The sequence below is a fragment of the Coffea eugenioides genome, chromosome 4 (genome assembly GCF_003713205.1).
Source record: "Coffea eugenioides isolate CCC68of chromosome 4, Ceug_1.0, whole genome shotgun sequence".
NCBI lineage: Eukaryota > Viridiplantae > Streptophyta > Magnoliopsida > Gentianales > Rubiaceae > Coffea > Coffea eugenioides.
Window position 1 is genome coordinate 5586027 of NC_040038.1, and position 16148 is coordinate 5602174.

General features: G+C 35.9%; 3 protein-coding genes and 1 non-coding gene across 5 annotated transcripts; 2 read left to right on the plus strand and 2 right to left on the minus strand.

The window, feature by feature from the left end:
• Positions 1–1064: 1064 nt before the first annotated feature.
• Positions 1065–4717, plus strand: LOC113768412 (G-type lectin S-receptor-like serine/threonine-protein kinase RKS1). Its single transcript, XM_027312756.1, has 5 exons — positions 1065–1594; positions 3125–3335; positions 3424–3661; positions 3774–3924; positions 4035–4717. The coding sequence occupies exons 1-5, from the start codon at positions 1397–1399 to the stop codon at positions 4413–4415; spliced, it is 1179 nt and encodes a 392-aa protein (XP_027168557.1). The 5' UTR covers positions 1065–1396; the 3' UTR covers positions 4416–4717.
• A 1422-nt stretch (positions 4718–6139) lies between these two features.
• LOC113768762 lies at positions 6140–9119 on the plus strand. Its single transcript, XM_027313232.1, has 10 exons — positions 6140–6398; positions 6547–6642; positions 6920–7004; positions 7116–7237; positions 7594–7618; positions 7707–7790; positions 7940–7969; positions 8052–8157; positions 8282–8346; positions 8778–9119. The coding sequence occupies exons 1-9, from the start codon at positions 6309–6311 to the stop codon at positions 8343–8345; spliced, it is 702 nt and encodes a 233-aa protein (XP_027169033.1). The 5' UTR covers positions 6140–6308; the 3' UTR covers position 8346; positions 8778–9119.
• Positions 9120–9643: 524 nt separating this feature from the next.
• Positions 9644–12632, minus strand: LOC113768115 (40S ribosomal protein S7). 2 transcript variants are annotated; one of them, XM_027312356.1, is made up of 6 exons: positions 12548–12632; positions 11412–11496; positions 11261–11334; positions 11050–11173; positions 10349–10531; positions 9644–9994 (listed from the first exon to the last, which is right to left on the minus strand). In XM_027312356.1, exons 2-6 carry the CDS (start codon positions 11484–11486, stop codon positions 9875–9877), a joined length of 576 nt encoding a protein of 191 aa, XP_027168157.1. In that variant the 5' UTR covers positions 11487–11496; positions 12548–12632; the 3' UTR covers positions 9644–9874. The 2 variants fall into 2 exon arrangements, with proteins under 2 accessions (XP_027168157.1, XP_027168158.1); XM_027312357.1 differs by having other exon boundaries at positions 11412–11553.
• On the minus strand, positions 10794–10887 carry LOC113769747. The gene has a single exon (XR_003468292.1). It is a non-coding gene; the product is annotated as a small nucleolar RNA snoR69Y (small nucleolar RNA).
• Positions 12633–16148: the final 3516 nt, after the last annotated feature.

The window sequence follows — 16148 nt, forward strand, 5'->3', positions numbered from 1 at the left end:
GTTCTAAGTTAGAATATTTTTTAAGGATTAATCTTTCCTACACTGACAGTGTATACACTATCAGCGTTGGATGATTGACAACTATGCAAAATTTGAATTTAAAATTCAACTTTTGTACACATGTCATGAATCCAATGATGATAGTGTATACACCGTCAGTGTAGGAAAGATTTACTCATTTTTTTATTTGCATTCAAATTACCCTACTGGTTATAACTATTTCACTTTTCCATTTCTCGATTCCATGCTATAATTCCTATACAATTTTAATTCCGAACTCTTCACAATTTTTTTTTATTTTCTACAATCTTGAATCTCCTTTCATTTTTTATCGCAATAACTCGTACAAAATGTTTTAAGGGTAATAATTGTTACCGTATGCATTAAAATTCACATAATGATTAACTATTGCACACCCATTAAAAAAATATCCATTTTGATACATTTCCACAAGTAATAAATTCATTCTAAGTAAATATCTATCGTAGTAGTAAAGACTAAAGAGGTTATAAAACAATTGTTCTAATTAATTAGTAAAAGATTTGTCTCAGCTCATTTATAGTTTCTTAACTGCATTTTGGCCCCAATAATATGTTAGTCTAAAAAATTCTCTATCAAAACAAAATCAAAAGGGGACGTCCCTAACTTTTTTAGTTAATTGAGTGCGTTTGGATAGAGTATTATTTAAAATAATTATTTGTAATATTTTTTATGATACGATGTATGTGAAATGAAAAGATAGTTAAAAAATATAAAAAAGATAAGTTAAAAAATGTATTTATAATATAAGCAAAATATTATTTAAAAAAAAATTTAACTATCCGAATTATTATTAGCTGCCCCTCTACTTTTCTTTTCTTCTTCTTCTTCTCTTTTTTTGATTTATCAAAATCTAGACTTTTTTTGTTTTTGTTTTTTTTTTTCAAACGCACTTGAACCGAGAATGGATCAAGTAGTCCAATTCCAACTTGCAATTAAAGTGTATGATGGGACAATAAAACGTCACCTGCTTTGACAACCCCATTTGTATTGGTCGATGAAACATAAAACTTACTGCCAAGTGCCACTGCCAACCAACCCAATCCGGCAAACTAGTACAGAGTATAGACAGCACAAGGAGAAGGTCTGTAATTATTGCGCATCTGAAAAGTCAACGGGGAAAGTAAATTGTGTAAACGTGTCCAGAACTTCAAATTATACATTCATCCCGGTCCCGGGAAACTTCTGAGTACAATTCAAAACCAAACTATTTAGTTGTCTCCATTCATCTTCTCCTCTCATTCTTAGCCGTTACTGTTGTTGGGTTCCGCTCAAAATTTTCTAAAGAAGTACAGTAGTATGGAGAGTAGATTCTTGTCCTAATTTGGAGTTGCAGGGATTCTTGATTCAAGTCGACATGGGTTTGATCTCGAATTGCTGCTCTTGCTTGGCTAAATTCCTGAGGCGGGGTGCCTCCTCCAAGGCCGACGAGGATGACGCTGATGAAGAAGCTGCATCGGGTTTGTTTTTCCAGCTCACGGCTCTGCAGATTGCTACCAATTTCTTTTCTGATTTAAACCGGCTCGGTCATGGTGGCTTTGGCCCTGTTTACAAGGTAAGGTAATCATTAATCAAGAAATTCAGATTTCCTTCATTTATCTTTGTGAAATAGGAGATTTCCTGCTTTTAAACATACATGTCATTTTCTGTTCAGAGATTTGTTAATTTTCATTCTTTTCGTGTTGTCCTAGCAGTGAATTCCCATAATTAGTTCTTGTTAGACCTCTTTCCTGATTATTGTAGCACATATTTTCCTGCATGCTTGGCAAATTGGTCATTTAGCTTCATAATTATGACATTGATTCTTTCATACTATTTCCTGTGATTCATTAACTTCCTACGTTAAATGTAACAATCTTGGATACGGAATTGAGATATGGTCAAGTGAATACGTTGTTGTCTAGTTAGGTTTTTAGTACAGTACTATAACCTCTATTCATTGTGAGTTGTTACACATTTAATGGTAGTCAATTTCTCTGTACCACTGAATGTATAAATTTGTCTGCAGATTTATGCTAGTACCATACATAATAGTGGACAAAGTCGGAAAAAAATTTACAGAATATGGAATTCCCCACCATTTTTAACCAGGGCATGTTGGATATGTATGTTTTCTGTTTGTGGTTGTTGTGACTTTCCCTGCTATATATTCTTACTGGGTCAGAGTTTTAGGTGCTTGGGTTATGTACTTTGACCGTTGAAAATGACATGGATTGGGTTGCACCTAATGACAAATTGATAGAGTTTGGATCATTGTAGAGATTTCAACTAGGTTGTATTTGACCAGCCAGTAAAAAAAGTAACAAGTTAATTTCTTTGGAACTTCTTCCATGACCTGCTTTGAATTTGAACGAGGGTTTGACTATATAGATCTAGCTTACGACTAGTTCTTGTGCAGTTACTTTTTTTACGATTAAATTTTTTGCGCTCATAGCGATAGTAGAAGAAAGCCATGCCCTTGCTGTGGACCTGCCTCAGATATAGTTTCAGTTTATGAAGCATTTGTGAGGAGGCGAGAGAGTTCAAGCGTTTATAAGGAGATATAAAACAAAAGATCTTAAATGGTAGCAAGCATTTTGTGCACTTTTTTTTGTTACCTTTCTACTTTAGTAGTTGCAAGGAACAGAAACGGGGAAACCTAATTGATAAACTTCCTGTCAAGAATTTCTACAAGGGAGAATCTATTACATTGTCTTAACAAATATTGCAGGACGATCACATTTGCCTGCATAAGTATATGAAAAAATTGACATTTCTGATGTGTTTCAACTCGATTTGGGTTGATTTGAACCATGAGATGATATTTGTATAAGAGACAAGTATGAAACAATATGATACCAGAACGTAGTTAAAGAGTCCTTTCTCAGTTTTGAGTACCCATTCTTTTTGCTGATGGGACTAATGGTTGGGTTTATTTTTACAATTAGGTTGATTGAAGTGAACAACTTTGACCAATCTATTCTCATTTTGTTGATTAAGCCATTGAACTAAACCACTCGTATTGGTTTCTTCTTTTCCTTAAACAAGTCTCTTAGTCCTAAGTACATCCTTTAATTGGATCTTCATAATTTTCCTGCACCTTCAGGGATTGATGCCAAATGGTGAAGAAGTAGCTGTGAAGAAATTATCATTGGACTCTAGACAGGGAGTAAGGGAATTCGCTAATGAAGTGAAACTTCTACTGAAAATTCAACATAAAAACCTAGTCACATTGCTGGGGTGTTGTATAGAAGGACCTGAGAAGATGCTTGTATATGAATATCTTCCAAATAAGAGCCTTGACTTTTTCCTTTTTGGTAAATATCTTGTCCATTTTAAGAAATTTTAATCAAACACTCCATCCTCTCAAAGCATTACAAAAGTTTGTAAGCTGGTGCTTTGCAGATAAAGAGAAGTCTCCATCCTTGGATTGGACAAAAAGGCTGCAAATAATTACAGGTGTTGCAAGGGGGCTTCTCTATCTACATGAGGAAGCCCCTGAAAGGATTATCCACAGGGATATCAAAGCTAGTAATATATTGTTGGATAATCAACTGAATCCAAAGATCTCAGATTTTGGTCTGGCAAGACTTTTTCCGGGGGATGACACCCATTTGAATACGTTTAGGATATCTGGTACTCAGTAAGTTTCCAATTATCTTTTTCTGTTTATTCTCCACTCAGTACCACTCACTATCACTGATAAAGTGTTGTCGGCATAATATTCTGAGAACCTAGCATCTCTATCACTGCAGTGGTTATATGGCACCAGAATATGCACTGCATGGATATTTATCTGTGAAGACGGATGTTTTTAGTTTCGGTGTTTTGGTTTTGGAGATAGTAAGTGGAAGGAAGAATCTTGATGGGCGGCTAGGAGCTGAAAAGGCGGACCTCTTAAACCATGTAAGCAACCTTCCCATGTTTAACCAGTCAAATGCTGAATTGTTAGTCCAAATAGGATTCATGTGCTGATAATAGAAGTTTAAGAGTCTGATCACTTGGTTCTTTTCCAGGCTTGGACACTTTATCAAGCTGAGAATGCATTGGAATTAGTTGATGCAGGCCTTAACAAGTACAATGCTGTTGAAGCAGCAATGTGCATCCAGTTGGGTTTGCTATGTTGTCAAGCTAGTGTTGCAGACAGGTTGGATATGAATTCAGTTCACCTCACATTGTCTAGTGACTCGTTTAGCCTACCCAGACCGGGAAAACCTGGGATTCAAGGCCGTGTAGGACGGTTTTCTCAAACTGGTTCCGCGGCTTTTACTGATAAAACCAACACCAACACTACCACCACACATACTGGTGCCACCAAGGTTTCATCAGCTAATAGTTTTCTCGAGGAATTTTCCAGGAATTCAATCTCCTATTCTTCTCTGGACGAAGGCAGATGAAATATGCGTGAGCTTTTTTTCATTTTATTTTTCCAGTATAGACAGGATAGCTTTTCTCCCTTCTTCCTCCTTTTTCCTCTCCCTCGCACCGCCTTTCGCGATTTGTTTCCTTTTCGAGTTATTTTGTAGAATGTTATCATTCATTCTTTCTCAGTATATCCCCCCTCCCCCTCCCCCCAAAGTTCGTTGTTTATAGTACTAGAAGAAGATGTACAATATTTGATATTGTCTAGGAAAGATGGCTTGTCCTCTGGTTAACTGATTATTATAAATTCTGATTTTGGGTAATAAATTTTTTGTAATATTCTTGTTTACTTTTATATTTAGATTATAGTTAAAAAAAATTAAAATTCATAATCAACGGATCAGTAGCTTTTGGTGATTGTAATTATTCTCCCTAATCACTTCTCAGATTTTCCAAAATTTAAAAGCAAACAAGAACAAGGCTATGCTGATATATTACCTAGCTTTTGTATGCTAAATTAAAATTGTTCACCAATAGTTACTTCTCATCCATGCAAAGGAAGAGTAACTATGAAGTTCAATATTCCAGTTCAACGTGTTTTCCTGATCTCCTTCTAATCAGAAGAATGCAACTGATACTAAAAAAAGACTTTTTAATGTTCAAAGTCACAACTTTCTACAGATTACAAATTTACAAATTTTTTTTTTTTTTTTTACACTTTCTATTTTCAGCTGAAGTCTATATCAGCTCTTTGATCTGATATTCTGAAAATCAACTTCCTCACTTTTGGAAGATAAATTAAAGTAAACAATAATACAATTTTTTATTTACTTTTTATTTTCAACTGAAGTCCATATCAGCTCTTTGGTTTGATATTCTGAAAATCAACTTCCTCAATTTTGGAAGACAAAATAAAGTATCAAGATTTTATTATTACGATTAAAATGGCAAGATTTGGTCAAATAACCCTTCAACAAATGCTAGAAATTGGTCGAAAACAAGACAATTGATGTAATTTTCCTAGTTGGGCGGTGCAGCAGTCAGGAACACCGTTCCCGCTGCCCATTTCGCGTCAGTACAAAAAATAATACGGCGCGTATCTCTAGTTAGCTTAGGAATCTTTTTCAAAGAAGAGAAAATTGCAATTTTGGTATCAAATGTTTGGAGCATCCACGATTTTAGTCCTTAAAATTTGGACAAAAGCAAATGTAGTCCTAAATGTTTCAGTTTGCAAGCCTATTTGATTTCCGCAAATTGTTACCAGAATTTTATCACCTCAGTAGCAAGTGTCGGCGGCTAAATTTTGAAAAAAAAATTAGGAAAAAAGGAAGAAGTACTGGTAGCCATAATCTAAAATTAAAGGGCTCTAATTAGTCACATTCTGAGTAATTAATGTTTATTCTTTAGCCATTTGATTACTCTGCATACTAATAATTAGTACTCTCTAATTACAAATTATGATCACTAAAAATTTTTCTTTTTTATTTTTTATTTAAATTTAGTTGCTGATGCTACTTATATGATCGAATTCCAGTAACTGTTTGACAAAATCATAGGAATTAAAATATTTAAAACTAGTTTTGCTTTTGTCCAAACTTTAAGAACTAAAACTGCCAATGTTCCAAACATTTGATACCAAAACTGCAATTTTCTCTTTAAAAAATGTATTTCACCTTTTCAGCTCAACTGCCAAAAACACCCACTTCAATAGATCGTTCTTCAGTTTAACTGAACTGAGCAACTGCGGTGTGAGCACCACAGTTTCCAAATCTTCAAACAAAGGAAGCACTACTGACCAGTATTTAGTTTGTAGGAGAAGCCCAGCTGGGCTTCTTCTCAATTTGAAGAATATAGTTATATGCTTGGGTGCCGATTGCTACGTACTAGATTAATACTAGCGTAGTAAAAGGATTTTGTACTGATATTCAATGGCCAATTGGGAGTTGAACCATTGCTGCAACCATGAGCAAGTGGTCTTCCTCACCTTTCTTGGTGTCTGTAGTGTTGTCATCCTTGCTGTACTCATCTCTCTCTCCCTCTCTGTTTCTCTACCTCACACACACACGAAAACGCAGGGTTGATTCTTAAATATGCTGTGAATGGAATAAGTTTATTAATTTGTTAAAATGCACTTATCAGTTTGTGAATACTTTATCTGGACTGCAGCTTTGGAGGACTGTATTGATGATGCCGTTCAAACTTATAACTGTCTTTATTCACGAAGCTAGCCATGCCATTGCTTGCAAACTTACTTGTGGCCATGTAAGAACTGATTCTCTCTCTGTCGTATTTTGAGTTTCGACTTGAAAGGATATCCAAAAATCTTGACCATAGCGTGTAGATTACTGATTTGGCAACCTGGCATTTGAGTACTAAGTGAAAGATGGATCCCAAAGTTCATGGCAACTTGTTGCAGTAGTTACTTCGACCTTTTTGGCAACGCTGTGGTACAATGTTACCATGTTCATCATATGAGGTTCCTGTGCTGGTCTATATATGATTTACCTGTATGAGAATAGTTGTGTGTGTTGCTATTCAGGTGGAAGGGATACAGGTTCATGCTGATGAAGGTGGCGCTACACATACACGTGGTGGAGTATACTGGTTTATCCTGCCTGCTGGATGTAATTCCTCTCATATTCTTGATAACGTCTTCTAACTCGAAAATTATAAGATATAGTCGTTGATTATGTAACAATATGATGGAATCAAAATACGTTCTTTGGCTTCTACAGATCTTGGTTCGTCATTTTGGGGAATGGTTTTGATACTTGCTTCTACAAATCTTCTTACAGCTAGAATTGCTGCTGGATGTTTAGCTGTAGCTTTAGTCATTGTACTTTTTATTGCAAAGAATGTAAGTGATTAATGATTTCAATAAGTTTCTCTGTTATGCATATGATGCTGCAGCGGCTTTTGGACATTGCATGTTGCTCTTAGTTTCTAAGCCTAGATCTGCAAAATCTGCATGGTGGGACTTTGCACCTGAATGAGCTAAACTGAGAATGAAAAGCATGTCTTAATGGAAATGAGAGAACATTGTCTGAATTGATTTTAGGAAGATAGGAATGTTGTTTATTTGCATGTACAGTAAGCAGGAAGCTTGTTCATTAATGAAATTTGTGATCATTAGTCTCGTTTGCTTATGATTGCCCTTCAGAGTCATCCAAACATATGTAATCCACTAATTATGGCTATTTTATTGGTTAACAGTGGACACTTCGCGGGCTTTGTATTGGTAAAACCTTTCAGATCTGGCAGATATTCCATCATCTGGAACTTAAAAAAGTACTGATCTTACTGATATCTTCGATTCAAATTAACAGGATTTATAATTTTCATTGTTATTGTCTGGGTTCTGCAAGAAACAACAAGGATTCGCATTCTTCGGTACATCATCCTATTCATTGGTATGTGTGTTCTCCTTGCATTTCCTGCTTAAGATAACGCATGTAACTGCACTATCCTCCCCTGACCGTAGACACGCACAGAACTCAGAGAGAGACTTCTCCATACTGTGGCGATATGACATTTGATTACTTTGTTTGGCAAAATGCAGGTGTCATGAACAGCTTGTTTTCCATTTATGGTATGATTTACACATATAGAAAACTCATAACATGTGCACCAAATGCTTTATAATTATAGGTTCTCATATTGGATTTTTGCAGACATATATGGTGATCTGATATCTCGTAGAGTCCACATTAGTGATGCTGAGAAGTTTGCTGAGGTGTGCCCATGTCCTTGCAATGGCGTTGGTTGGGGTGTCATCTGGTGAGCATAGTTGTTAGTACCCTGTAGGGACGTCAATCAGAAGATCTTTCTCCCTCACTGGTTTTAAAGTTTTTAGATTGATGTTACATTGCTGACTTCAATCATTCAAAAATTTCATTTTCAGGGGATTTATTTCTTTGCTTTTTCTGTGTGCGGCTGCATATCTTGGTATCGTGATCCTGTCCTGAGGTATGGCTAAAGCTCTATAGAAGTTCTGAACACTTCACCAAAACTGCTTGCTACACAACATAGACATAAAACAAGTAAACAGGTGCATAATGCACACATTGCATTTACTGATCATAGAATGCAGGAGAAAGTTTTAGATATCTTTTGTGCTTATTCATGTGCCATGTTTCTAATACTATTTTGCTGGCTGGATCTATGCACACATATATAGGCAGAGCTTATTCCCTGCCAACATTTGTATTCACCAACTCTCCCAAAAGGTGCTAATCCCCTTAGTAAATTCCACTAACGTGAAAACACACTTTCTCCAAGGACAAGAGAATGGGAGAAAAGCAGGGATAGAAAGTTAGGGACCCTGCCATTCATAGGCAGAACTGTCATGTTTCTGGGTTTTATCTCCATTTTGACATGAGATTTTTCTCCTGCAGCAGCCTTGTCAAACCAACCCTTTATAGACGCAAGTGACAACTGTGAGACAAAGGAGCAACACGGGTGCACTTCCATGAAACTGCCCTACTAGTACAGGGTCAAATGCAGATACAAGATTCCAGAATCAAGTTTATACTCTTCTGGACCTCATGAAGAAGCTCAATATCTGATCTTTGAGGAACATTCATTGGATACCGTAGCCGTGTTACAAAGTTAATATGCCAACATTCTAGGGAACCACGAGTTGGTTGTTTGCCAAATTGCTGTGCCTTGTAGCTTTCATGATGGATTATACTAATTGTTTGACATCATATGCCACGGGCTAGTTATTATCTCGTGTTTATACAGATGCGTATTTAGATGCAACTACAACATAATTATTAAGTCTCTCGTGCTCTTTATCTTCCGAACTTAGCGTTTTGTCTCCATACTAACGTATTTACTAATTTGAATATTGGTAAAATCATGCACTTTCGACAAATACTAATGCAAGGCGAAGAAATACAAGGGATCAAATGTATCAAAGGAGAAGAATTTTCTTTTTCCTAACTTTGGGTGACAAGAAGATCGCGAACTAAGACTCAGAACAGAACAAGGAACTTGAAAGTGACACCACTAGAAAACCTAGGGCATTAAATCTAGATTGAGACTCTATCAAAGACTTGGACATCGGATATCAGAATTTGCAGGCGTCTTGCATGCATAATTTAATAAATTGACAAATAACGATCCGAGAGGGCTTAATAATCTCAGCAGACAGTTTTGGCTTGAGAGCAGAACGATACAGATTGAGAACCAACATTTCATACTTTTCCACGAAACTCGGAACATCTTCCATACAACACAAGCAGTGTACCATCCAAGTATATAATATTCAGCAGTGAGAGGATTGCCTGACGATTCCATTGCAAAGAATTGAAAAACTTCTTCAACCATTCAGAATCCCAGAACAACCGCTATATATTGAAAAGAAAGAAAACTCGTTGGCAAGCGTCACAAGTTCAGCATATTCTAAAACATAAATTTGAGCATCAAAATTTCAAAAGAGTTGCACCAAGTAGGATCTTAAAGATCTACACAAAATAATCTGGTACTAAATCTAAGCTTCCGCCATTGGGAACTCAAACACGACATCTTTGCCAGAAAGCTTTCTGTAAACAGCAGCAAAGGTCTCTAGCTTGTATTCTGTGTTGTTTCTTTCCTTGGGGTCCAAGAAAACCTGTCAAGAAAAGCAACAAATAAGGGCTAATCTTCTAAATTTTGATTATTAAACAAACATTATAGTGTACACCATTACTGTGAACCATACTCATGCTCCACAAGAAGGAAAAGTGTCAAAAGCAAGAAAAGACTTCATAAATAAAAATCAGAAAGCCTCCAAAGTAGAGTCTTTATGTCATACTTTTTAGAGTAAACGAAAGATGCATATACACTTCAAGTCAAAGAAAAATTATGACAGTGACTACTTTTGACTGTCGTCAATTGTGCATCTAATCCCACTACACCAATTAACTTGATCACTAAACAACCAAAAAACTGTACAGAGGTATGCTAATCATTACCAAACACATACCTTCATTATCTTAGATCCATCAATGCGATACCTAACACGCTTCCCAACAATCTCAGCAGGGACAACAACATCCTCTAGCATGGCATCATGCACAGCAGTTAGAGTCCTGCTGCGGGGGCGCTGAACAGCAGAACCTTTCTTTGGGGGCCTCAGAATCCTACGGGTTGCAATCAAAATCACATCCTAGAAGTCATAGTTCACAGTTAGGACGGCATTACAGAAAGAGCTTCAAGTTATGCACACACAAATCAAATGTTATGGTTCAATAAGCAACCCAGAATGTTGTTCTTATACAGTACAAAGAGAGGGAGTTATGATAAGGACAGCCACTTCAGAAGCACTCCAAATTTTACAAAATATAGTAAAATTAGAAATAAATGCTCGAACTCATTAATTAATGCCCTCCACAACAAAACTTTTATTAGTCATAAAGCCTCGAGCCAAAATGTAAGCTCAGAAAGATGTTTAATCAGTTCAATTCCCTGACCTAGGAAGGTCTCATAATGAGCTGGAATTAACACTTATCATCATTGCCACATCATATGATCTAGTGGAGAAGAGAATTGTTCCCACAAAGGTATCATACGTATGTTGAGCAGTGAACATATATGCACAAGACAATGTTCAAGGAAATATGTGACTCACTCTGAATGACCTAAAAAATTTCAAGTAGAAAAAGAAAGGCAAAATAATACAGGTACCTTCCCACTGAACTTCTTCTCCAGCTCCCTGACAAGCCTAACGTGAATCTTTCGGAAAGCTTTTCTCAGTCTGTAAGGCACATGGATTACAACAGCTTTCCTATTTCCTGAGACATCAATTTGGCTGCAGAAAGACGACAAGGAATTAAACATCAGAACCATTCAAAGGCCAAATACCTTCAAGTGGCTGCAAATATTAAGCTATTCTTACATAGCTGAATTGATGTACAAATCCTTCAAGTCACTTTTGAGCTCTTGGTTGGTGTTCTCCAAATCAAACAAGGCCTGCATTAGAAAGTTGTCAAAACCAGTATGCCCAAATGCACAACTAACAAATTTGGCTTAGCAAAAAGCAAAAGAACCTGTGCCACAGACTCTTCAAATTCTGAAGGTTCAGCATCCTTATCCTTGTGGATCTTTTTCCTCGATGTATACATCTTCACAGACCTATTTGAAATGATTGATTGCGAGTCACAAGTATATTCAAATGGAGAAAAAGAAAACCAGTATAAAAGAAGGAAGGTCCATTCTTGTTCAGAGACTATGCAGGAAAATAGTCAAATATTGCCTAACAGAAGCATTCATGGAAGCACAAAAACGAGTAAGTGGGTTTACTTTTGCATTTAGCTTTAGCTCATCTACAACTAGTCAAGATAACTGAATAAGCTCCAGATGAAGATGTACAAAAATCATGAACTTGTCCTCTAAGTTTCAAAACATAGGATCTACTTGAAGAATCACACTTGTCAGCCATAACTTATGAACGGCCTTTTCTAATATAATGAAAAACTAAGAGCACAAGCAAAAGTAAAATGAAGTGCTCCAAAACATCTTGGTAGCAGAAGAGAAGCTGAAATGCTCGTGTTTTGTGCAAAAAGAAAACAAGCCCAAGGAACTCTAGCCTAATTCTTATATCGTGCAAAATAAGGCTTAAAAATTTAAATCAGCATTCTGAGGCAACAAAAAAGAACTACTAAGTGTCACATCCCACATCAACATCCGAACTTAATCAGATTAACATTTTGCAACGAGTTCCATTAAACGCCTGTAAGCACAATTTCCCACACTTCCCCAGACAAACAAGCAACAAAATAAATGTATTCAGTACCAGATATAAGAGCCGAAATCAAACATTACCCAGCCATCCAGAAATGTTTCATCAATTAACCCCATGCAATAATAAAAGGCCCTATTTTTCCACGTAAACAGATAGAATTATCATAGTTTCTCACCTAGTTTAACACTTTTCTCAACAAGCAAAAATCAAAAGAAGCTCAACTTTTCTTCACGAAACAAACATCATTTACTTCTAAATCATTGGATGTAACAAAAACAGAGTAGAGGGTCTCTTTTATCTCATCATAAAACGTTAATTTCCATGCTTTCTCTTCTGCCATCTTCTTCCCACCAGAGGAAAAACCAAAAAATGGGGGCGTTGATTCGAGAAAAATATGGTTTTGACCAATCAATAAATTGAGGTTGAGAAGTTTTGTAGTACCTTCTGGGGAAGAGAAGAGAGAGAGCAGATCTGCTAATAAGCCGGAGGGAACGGCAAAGCCCAGCTCTTATTTTGTCTTCAGAAGTGAAACTGAAAGAGAAGACTAGGGTTTAGAGGGATGATATATATTCATCTCTGGTGGAGAATCAACGGTGGGGATCGCGTGGGCTTTAGTGAGTAAGAATGCAAGCAACTCATGTGCAATCTTTTGTGGATGAGGATGACGGATGGTCCGATTATATTTCTCCAAACAGGCCCAAAGAAGTTTGAATAGGTCCTAATGCAATAAATTGTGAGGCCCAGAATGCGTTCAAGGTTTCCAAAAGTAGTTCCACAGTCTTGGGAGAGGCCCAATTGCACAGGTTTTTTTTCATAATGGATTTGGTGTTTTTTTGGAATTGATCTCTATTGGTTGTTTTTTTTTCCCCACTTTTCTTGATGCATAAGTATAGTGGCGATTAAAATTTTCATATTAATCGTTGTCCATTGACAAATTGGGTCCCTGAAATGGTTAACCTCTCAATGATATGGTAAATTCGTTGAAGATGAGTTAGTTAGAAATGGTTAATTGAGTTATTGTTGTTTAATCATTATATTATAGTACCAGATTGGGTCTCTTGAAAGGATTATGAAACTGCAAAGTCGGAAAAAGAGTAATTCAAATGGCAGTGGCCAAATGACAAGAAAATTGTTAATCAAGCAACAAGTGAGCAATCACTAGGTCTTGGTCGAAGTATTGGTCAGTGTTGATTAGAGTTTCAAAAACAAAAAAAAAAAAGAAGAAAGAAAAGCAAAGAGTGGCAAGTGAACCAATTGACGAAGCCCATGTTTATCTGGTTTTGTTCAAACCACTCAAGACATCGTACTGGGGCTATTTTGTTAACAAAATTTGCAAGTCCAAACCACTTAATAACCCATCTCACCCATGGACAAATCCACTTAATGAACTAGGACAGTCCAAATTCAGCAAAGGGAGACAATGAAAAGAAATGGAAAAGCCCAAGAGAGTTTTTTTTTTTTTGCAGGGGCAGAAAAAAGAGGGGGTTGTGGTGGGAAGGCCACCATATAACAAAATTTGAATATATAATGGACCAATTTTGTGCTTTTATGAAGCCTAACATAAGAATTTCTTTTTGGAGCCTCCCATGAGCTAAACAACCAAAAGAAAAAGCCTAGAAACAAATTGTCTCGTGATAACGCATAAAAACATTAAAGAGGTACTCTAAATCAGTTGGGATTCTCGATATCACTATTTGATGTCAAATCGAGTGTCAATCCCACTTATCATGTAAGGGTAAAAGAAAATTTGAATTAAACCAAATCAATTTGAATTATTAAAAGATTAAAGAGCACTTGACAATTTAAATAAATAAGATAGGTTGCATAAATATAGAAGTCGCACTGAGTTGTCACTGGAAAGTGACACTGAGGAACCTATATGCGACGACTGTAAATAGCTAATTATTCCAATAACTCTTCTTGATTGATCAGGTCAAATGAATTTCTTCTTGCGATTATGATTTCATGGCAAGTTTCACAAGGAAAACTTCCTTTTCCACCAAAGCCATGAGGAAACAATAAGACCACTCATGAAAATCCAGAAAACCGATCTTGGAGTCCACAAGATCATCATGAAGATAGAAAACAACAATGCGCAAGTTGGCCACTGAGAAGACCTTCGAGAACTGCATGCATATTCTTAGACGGAGTCACACTTCAGTCTGTCGTCTACATTCTGACGCTTCTTCAGACAGAACACAAGCTGTGTAGTAGCACATTGTAACAAAAGATTATTTCGTCTAGCAAAATCAAAATCTTTTGAATGAGCTTTGCAATTATTACCTCGTAGAAATTAATTCGGCACGACAATTCCTACAAGTTGAAACTGCGACGTCAGGAAAAAGCAGGTCCCAGTATCCAAAAGTTCTTGCAGGGCACTAAATGAGGCTGCCTGAATCAGCATTTTGACTATATTCGACACCAAAGCCTAGTCGTGTTAATCGACTCTCACCCTTTCATATACTCCTTTTGTTTTTCTTTTCATAGTAGATGATACCTATTTTAGCATGATATAATGGTATTACGCAAATCTTAACCTACAATCATTCTTGTTAGGCATGTAGATGTACAACTCTAAACTGCAAAATCCTGCCTCATTCAACTTTGGGTCAATAAAGATGATTTAAATAATAACGCATCACGAGTCTAAAAGACCTATGTCATCAAGATGAAACCGAATGCAAAATGAATTGTTGCTAATAATTTCTTACCTCAATAGCTCTTGCAATTAGACCGACAAAAGCTTTATCCGGGTTGACATTGGATTAGGATGCTCTTCATTCATCTCTCCGTTTATTCATATCTAGATTATTCATATGATCTCTATTGATCTCTAGACCAAGATTCTAAACAATGATATTCTTCTGAAAATATTTTAGCATTTGATTTACAAAAAAAAAAAAAAATATTTGAATGGTGAAAAATAGGTTAAAATTCGTAACAATTAATCAAGTAGCAAACCCTAATCAATTTTATGTATAAGTAAAAGAATTAATGAAATATATTATGAACGGTGTTATTTTTAAATTAATTTTTTGAGGTGTAACGGGGGAAATTTTGTCTAATTTAATTCTTTTTAAAAAAAGTCTAGTCCGTTGACATTCCTATTTTTCTGAACATTTTGGTTGGTTAGTATGACTTCCAAATGGGGTTGTTGGGGTTGACAACTAAATCGTTTTCCAATTTTATATCTGCGTTCCATTTATGTTATGACTTGTAAGGTCACACACATGGTATTCAACGATCCATCCTGAGCGTTATCATCTTTCCAAGTCAACTTTAGTTTATTCTGAAAGTTTACGTGAATAAATTTTTTTTTTCAAACTCATTTTGCGAGATAACGTTGAAGGACAAATATTAGTGCAGCAGGTTCTGTAAGGTTTGAATTCAAAGTAATATCTTGCAACATAAAAAGTAGGAAATAATTTAAGTTACTTGAAGGCATTAATTAATGCTCTATGCCAAACGATGGCTCAATATAATAAAGTCATGATTTACTTTTACATAACCGACCGACTTGTGGAGAAATATGCTATTGCTAGCATAATGGTTGTGATGTCGTTTCAAGAATGTGAGCATTGTGCATGGCGGTTCGTTGCCATTGGGTTAGTGTTTTGGCGATAACGTTTGAGCGGTTTTTTTTTCCCTTTCATTTATGTGTTCTTTTTTAAGATTTATTATTTAATGTCTCTACCTATATAAGAATTCTACGCTTTTTGATTGAGTTCAAAATCAGTGGTTTTGAAATGAGAAATCTCAAAATCATAATGTATCCTAATTCGACTATTTTTAAGTCGAAACATGCGATTATTTGACTCTGACTTACTGATTTCATTTTTTTTGATTGAGTTCGAAATCAGTGGTTTTGAAATGAGAAATCTCAAAATCGTAATGTATTCTAATTCAACTATTTCTAAGTCGAAACATTCGAATATTTGACTGAATTCTGACTTATTGATTTCAATTTTTTAAATTCACTGAGTAAAGAAAAAATTCTTAAATTCCTAAAGAAAATATTGGAATACGTTGCCTAAAAAGGGTA

Excerpts from the sequence above, each read along its gene's own strand:
- LOC113768412 (XM_027312756.1), top strand. The coding sequence starts at position 1,397 with ATGGGTTTGATCTCGAATTGCTGCTCTTGCTTGGCTAAATTCCTGAGG. Across the intron at positions 1,595-3,124 it reads GCTTTGGCCCTGTTTACAAG|GGATTGATGCCAAATGGTGA; the intron begins GTAAGGTAATCA and ends CTGCACCTTCAG. Across the intron at positions 3,925-4,034 it reads AGGCGGACCTCTTAAACCAT|GCTTGGACACTTTATCAAGC; the intron begins GTAAGCAACCTT and ends GTTCTTTTCCAG.
- LOC113768762 (XM_027313232.1), top strand. The coding sequence starts at position 6,309 with ATGGCCAATTGGGAGTTGAACCATTGCTGCAACCATGAGCAAGTGGTC. Across the intron at positions 7,005-7,115 it reads GTTTATCCTGCCTGCTGGAT|ATCTTGGTTCGTCATTTTGG; the intron begins GTAATTCCTCTC and ends TGGCTTCTACAG. Across the intron at positions 8,158-8,281 it reads GTTGGTTGGGGTGTCATCTG|GGGATTTATTTCTTTGCTTT; the intron begins GTGAGCATAGTT and ends TTTCATTTTCAG.
- LOC113768115 (XM_027312356.1), bottom strand. The coding sequence starts at position 11,486 with ATGTATACATCGAGGAAAAAGATCCACAAGGATAAGGATGCTGAACCT. Across the intron at positions 10,532-11,049 it reads AGAAGAAGTTCAGTGGGAAG|GATGTGATTTTGATTGCAAC; the intron begins GTACCTGTATTA and ends TATGACTTCTAG. Across the intron at positions 9,995-10,348 it reads ATGGATCTAAGATAATGAAG|GTTTTCTTGGACCCCAAGGA; the intron begins GTATGTGTTTGG and ends TTTTCTTGACAG.